At 39.8% G+C, this 6,507-nt stretch overlaps 1 protein-coding gene across 2 annotated transcripts in view; it reads left to right on the forward strand.

Annotated features, from left to right (window-relative positions):
• The window catches only part of PRKCI (protein kinase C iota), a 32,749-nt gene extending 26,793 nt beyond the window's left edge, over positions 1-5,956 (forward strand). For both annotated transcript variants that reach the window (XM_051781736.1, XM_051781737.1), the window contains 5 exons: positions 492-617; positions 727-806; positions 1,809-1,898; positions 2,192-2,307; positions 3,418-5,956. In XM_051781736.1, the coding sequence (XP_051637696.1) occupies positions 492-617; positions 727-806; positions 1,809-1,898; positions 2,192-2,307; positions 3,418-3,505 (500 nt within the window). In that variant the 3' untranslated portion in view covers positions 3,506-5,956. The remainder of the gene's footprint in view (positions 1-491; positions 618-726; positions 807-1,808; positions 1,899-2,191; positions 2,308-3,417) is intronic.
• The last annotated feature ends 551 nt before the right edge of the window (positions 5,957-6,507 follow it).

Below are 6,507 nucleotides of genomic sequence, written 5' to 3' on the forward strand. Positions count from 1 at the left end.
CTCTTTCAGACTGGCTTTAGATCTTCCTTTCTTATCACAAACATTCTAGGCCAGACAGACTGTATCAGTCCCAGCCTGGCTACTGGGATTTTCCTTTAGCAGAGTAGATGTGCTTTGCTCCATGAATGACTGACTTGCTACTGTTAGGAATCACATACTTCCTCCTTGTCCTTATCTCCCTCCCTGGATAACACACTGTTGGTTAGTAATGAGTAGCTTAAATATTATCTAAACCTTTGTTAAGGTCTTTACACCAACCTTTAAACTCTCCATTTCCTTGTCTCTGTACAGCATCCCCTCCTGTTGTGCACTTAATGATCCAAGTAACGTCTGGTACAACCATTATCTCTCCTTTATTCAGCTGATTGGAAAGTCTGGCAATACTTACATTTTTTAATTTATTCTTTCTTCTCTGACTGTTTTTAGCCTCAAAAGTGTTGTTATTTTTGTTGTGAAATGTCTCCAATGGTGTTTTCTCTCTTGAATTCTAGGCTTCAGCGTAGACTGGTGGGCTCTTGGCGTGCTCATGTTTGAGATGATGGCGGGTCGGTCACCGTTCGACATCGTGGGGAGTTCTGACAATCCTGATCAGAACACAGAAGATTATCTCTTCCAAGGTAAGGACCATACGTGCTTCTACACTCTACACCTCAGTGCTGTGCTTCTGCTTACCTTTAATCTGACTTCAAAGATGTCAAGGCTGATAGGAACCTTGTTTTCTTGCAGTAATTTTGGAAAAACAGATCCGAATTCCCCGATCCCTCTCTGTTAAAGCAGCAGGTGTTCTAAAGAGTTTCCTTAACAAGGTAAGAGCTAAAGGGGTTTACTGAAGGCTTTTCAAGAGCAGCTGGTTTTTTGAATACCTGTTGACTGATGTGCAGCTGATGTACTTTGTCTGCCATATAGAGAAACAGAGTAGAAAAGGCGTGAGCCTAAAACAGAATTTTAGTGGGGCTGAACACTTGTCTGAAAACGTGAAGCTGCAGGATCTCAGGCTGGGATTGTAAGGAAATTTCAAAGTGAAAGGCATAGACGTGCTCCAAGTGATTTCTTTAACCTGGGGAACTGAACAAACTTATCAGATTTATTTTGGCTCTTACAGAAGCAGCTTAACAAATCACTTTAATGTGATGACTCCAGGGAGGGAACGCAGAGGCAGGATGTGTTCACTGCTTGCTGGGAGCTCTCCAGCCTGAGGGTCAGAAGGTGCTCATTTAGTAGTGGATGAGTCCAAGCACGTGCTGTCCTTCAGTGAGAGTTGCATGAGTAGGAAGAAAGGAACAGGAGAAACCAGATTTGGTTAAATTACTTTAAGAAAATAACACTGCTCACTGCACACTGTTACAGCTCCCTGGTAGGAGACCTGTACATGGAGGTGGAATTGTCTTGTTAAAAGAACCTTCTTTCCACAGTATTTCCCAGTGCTGCAGTTACTGCCCCAGTGTGACTGCCTGGCATAATCTGCTCAGGGAGGAGCAGGGGAGGGTATGGGTTAGAAATCAAATTAATTAGTAATCTAACCACACCTGCTCTGAAACATGTGGTGTGTTTAAAAAGGTCTGAATACAAATGAAGAAAGATGGCATGGTCGTTCATATAACATTCAGTTAGAGGCTTCCATATATTTGTGCCTATTTCAGACAGTAAATTGGGGCAGTTTCCAAAGTAAATAATGTGAATTTAGTTCTTCAGCGTCCCGTGTGACTCTGGTGTTTCATTTCTTGTGGGATTTGTAGCATTTGCATTTCATTCGTGGCACCATGAATAGGCCAGGGCACTTATTTAGAAATACTTTCTTCCTTGCACAGGATCCAAAGGAGCGTTTGGGCTGCCATCCTCAAACAGGGTTTGCAGATATCCAGGGACATCCCTTCTTCCGCAATGTGGATTGGGATCTGGTATGTGAGAGCCCACTGGCTTGGCTGATTTTCTTTGCTACAGTAATTGGCTTGAAAACTCATATTGAGCACAAGAGATGACTAAGCTCAAAACCCTTGAGCTCTTAATTTATGTTATACCATGATTGCAATGCAGAATCTTTTAACCCTTTTACACACAGTAAGTGCCAGGAGATTAATAGAATGATTGTAGAAAGTATAAAACGTAGTAGTAACTTCCAGCCTTGTTTAAAAGCAATTCAATAGGTTGTAACTCGTTCTTGGTGTCACTTATTAAGTGCATTTATTCTTAGATGGAGCAAAAACAAGTGGTGCCTCCATTTAAGCCAAATATATCTGGAGAGTTTGGTCTGGATAACTTTGATTCCCAGTTCACCAATGAACCTGTGCAGCTCACTCCAGACGATGAGTAAGTAATGGAGAATTTACAAAGTTCTGATTAAATCAGTGAAGAGGTTGTCAAAATTCATTTACTAGCTGTAGTTGTAGTACATGAAAGGATATTTAAAGCAGTAAATAGCATTTTCTTGTGTTAGTTCAAAGAAAATTCTGTTGTGTCCCCTCATGATAGACATAGTATTTCTGGATTAAGCAATTTACTCTGGCACAATGTAAAAATCAACTAACAGTGGAAAAGTTGCTATAAAGAATCTTAGTTCAGGAAAAGACAAACAAGTGCTATTTCACAAGTTTTAGTGGTATCATCTGCAAGAAATGAATGTGTGAAGGAAAAGACCTGTTTTGTCAAGTAGTTTCTTTTTGCATTGCTTCAAGCAATGTTATTTCTAGAATGTTGGGTTTAAATTGAATTTATCTGAACAAGAGAAGATGCTTGGTTTGGCTTGTTTGGGTATTTTAAATTGTTGGTAGTCAGGTGAGGTTATCCTGGCTGAAAAGCCTTGGTAAAATGCATGATAATGTGGTTGATTTTGGTAGTGGATTTGTGGTTCCTTACTCTGGAGGGGCCCTGATTTGGGATGAGGAGGGAAGGGCCTTTCTAGTTTGATTGAGTCACTGCTGTTCACATTTCAGGAATTTTTCTAGGGTTTTATGTAACATTCATGTAGCACATTAACACAGTGAGCATTAAATATTACCTGTGCACCTTAATCAGGTCTGAGATCCAGCTTCCTTCTTCATCCCTTTCTAAATGTGGAATGTGCAAATAAAGTGTAGAAAAGTTCCTGATGCAGGTGCAGTATCTGTCCCATCTAATGTTTTCAGGTTTTTACAAAACTGACTGTTTAGGGAAAGTTTTAAAACTGCAGACCTTGTAGATTGCTTTGTGTGAGAACATGCAGCCCAGTCACTGCTCCTGAGGGGTTTTGTGTTTCAGTACCATTATAAGGGTTAGAAAAAACCCAGTGGTAACTATAAAGGTAGAGAAGAACAAAAGAGAGAAGGGAAATGTTCTCAATTGCAATCCACTGTGCAAGTTTAAATTTTAAGTCGAACTATTAGTTAATATTGTTATCTTTTAAATTTTGCTGAACTAATGACTGTTTCTTGATCTTAATAGTGATATTGTGAAGAAGATTGACCAGTCTGAATTTGAAGGCTTTGAATACATAAATCCTCTTTTGATGTCAGCTGAGGAATGTGTCTGAATTCTCCATTTCTGGACTGTGCCAATTGTTACTCTGTTTGTTTCTGCATGGATAAACATCTCTCCATTTGGATGCACTTGCATAGAATGAGTAACTGAACATCCTGCCCTTGCCACCAGTGAATTACTCACTAATTTTCTTTTTGTATTAATGTTGTCCAGGACAGTTGTTACACTGAACCTTCAGCTGCCAGATTTAAAATGTTAAACTTTCCAGCAGTTTTGCCAAACTTGAATTTTAACACGGGAGTTGATCTATGGGGCTCCTGTGCCTGAACAAAGGTGTCTGGCTGTATAGGTTGCCAGTACAGCTTTCTGAGCAAGGAGAGGTTTTTAGTGCTTAATAAACACAAATTGCATCAGGTGATGTAATTAATTATCATTCAAGGATTTCAGGTTTTTCAGCAAGATGAGTAAGAACTTATCACTTCTGTAGTTCTGAATCTCTTCTCTCTAAACATCTGATTTCCCTGTTTTATGCTTAGAGCTATGTTAGTGCCCTTCAGATTGAAATGACATCAAGGAGAGCAGACACTGCACAGGTCAAGAATGGCTGCTTTCACAGGGTTTATTGATCCTGTCCTGAAGGAGATGATTAACTCAATATTAGAATTGGTAGACTTTGCTCCAGAATTCACACTAGGAATTACATGCTGATGCAGAGAGTGCCTTTCTAGCCTGGCCCTGTCAGCAAGGGTTGGACACGGCATCAAGTGTCAGTTTAAATAAAGAATTCAGTTAACACTTTGAGAAGTTAAAATCTCTACAGCATAATTTAGCAGTAATGGGCAGCTAATACTGACAGATGTAGAGCCTCACACTATTTATTGTTTTTACACTTTCTGTCTTAACTGCATCAGAACTGCACACGGTACAGCTGGGGCCTGGGTCAGGGCGTTGGTTCCTTTTTGATCTTACTGCCACATTGTTGGGAATGTGTTCCACTTTGCCAGTGGAAAAAGCACATCTAGAATAAAAATAGGTGCTGTCCACAATAACTCCCTTAACTCCTCCCCTTAGAGATGGTGATCTGTAATCACAGTCAAACCTGAAATGTTGGGAGCAGGCTCAAGGAAAGCAATTGAAAGAATGGTTCAAACTAGGACTTAGGTGTGTTTCTTACATTTCATGTTAGTAAGCAGTGTAATATACAGCACAGGTAATTCTTATTTGTAATGTTTAAGCAATAGTTACGAATGTTTTGGGCTGAAGAAATGCCAAATGTACCACTTTTTTTTTTTTATTGCTTTGGGGAAAAGGGATTAAGAGACATTGAAGAAAGGAATCTGTATTATGTAAGAGCTGCAAGACAAGCTAAGTGTCACTGAAAGCAGGTCTGAGTATCTGCAAGCACAAGTTAGCAAACATTACCTGGAGCTTTTACAAAGACTTTCTGCTTGGCCAGTGTCTCTCCTTGAAAATCCTTGTATTGCAACACTGTAAATTCATAGTACAAATCTTCCTGTATATGTTTGTTCACTTCCATGTGAGCTGCAAGGAGAGAGATTGCACAAATACATGCTGGTGTCATGGTATCATAGTCAGCTCATATTTTTCTTTGCAACATGAGTAGGAAACTCTTTATACTGGGCTGAGTTTTCAAAACTGGGAAGTGATTTGAGGGGCTTCGGTTTCAGGGAAGTGTTGAACCTCCACACTGTTAAAAATCATGTTCCCTTAAACTCAAGTTGTGTCTTTTCAAATGTAAAATATCAGAGTAAACCTTCTAAAGAGCAACTAATACCTTCAGCACGCTTATGTCAAGTGAACTGCTTACGTGCAGTTTTAAAATGGTGATTGTTCAGCCTCTGACTCCTGCACCCACATGGCTGGTTTAGACATCAGGGCAGAACTGATATTAAATGCAGAAGCTATTTAAACAAGAAAAGCCTTGTCTCTACAGTGGCTTAGTTTCCTATGGCGTATTAAGGAAAATGGCTTTATGTAAGGAAGGACATTTCTGCCATTTATCACAGAAGAGTAAAGCAAAACTTAATTTTTTTTTTTTAACATAGATAATGCCACAGGAAAGATACTTTTTCTATTTACATATCTAACCATTAAGAATGTTGCAAAAGTGACAAATATCTTAAATTACTGTAAATCCAGTTTTAAACTTTAATTTTTTCCAAAGTGCCATGATATTAACTGTTATTTTTCACTGTTAAGCATATAGCAACTGTCATAAATATTCAGAAGGGACATTGGGTGTAAACAGTCCAGTGCAGTTGGCTTTGTTTTTTGGAGAACGTGTCTGCATCAGAAGCATGAGGTATTTATGTGGAGTAACCTCCTTTTTTGTATGTGAGTTGGATTCCTATGGGTGCTCTGCTAGTTAATGTTGTCACTATTATTTTCCTGTTTCATATGGAATATGGTCTTGAATGTTGTTGTGTAATCATTTCCTTTGTTTGTGCACACTTTTTACTTTAAATAAAACATTTATATTAGACCGCTGTGTGTTAAAATCTCAAACAAACGCTGTGAAATGCTGAGCTTTGCTTGGGATTGACCCTTTTAACTATCCACAACTCATAAGAGCCTTGTTCTAATCTTGTCATTTCTCGTAGAACGTTGCTCTGGGATAGACCCCAGCAACCCAAGAAATGCCTTCCTCAGCCTGCATTTCCCAAATGTGTCTGAGAATGCAGGTCCCTCTCCAGCATCATTCCTCAGCCTCATGTTCCTCATGCCCTTTTGGAGAAAAAGCATCCTTGTAGGTTCTGTCTTTCATTCCAACACCAGTGCTGAGACAAAAGCTGTGAGGCTTCAGTGTGCTGTGCAGAGACTGAAACCTTCAAGGGAAATACAAAATGCGACTCCAGCTTGCTCGTCCGAGGGCCTCTTTCAGCTGGAACTTGTACGACGTCACCTCAGCTGCCAGAGCTGGGATTTGGAGTTCTGAGCAAAGCTCTCGTCTGCTGCACTTATTTCTGCATGATTTCTTTCTTTGTTTCTTCAACTCCTCCCCTGCATTCTCTGAGATTTCTGACACGGGAGGGG

The sequence above is a fragment of the Manacus candei genome, unplaced genomic scaffold, assembly GCF_025592945.1.
Source record: "Manacus candei isolate 608988 ecotype Guabito, Panama unplaced genomic scaffold, ASM2559294v1 h1tg000015l, whole genome shotgun sequence".
NCBI lineage: Eukaryota > Metazoa > Chordata > Aves > Passeriformes > Pipridae > Manacus > Manacus candei.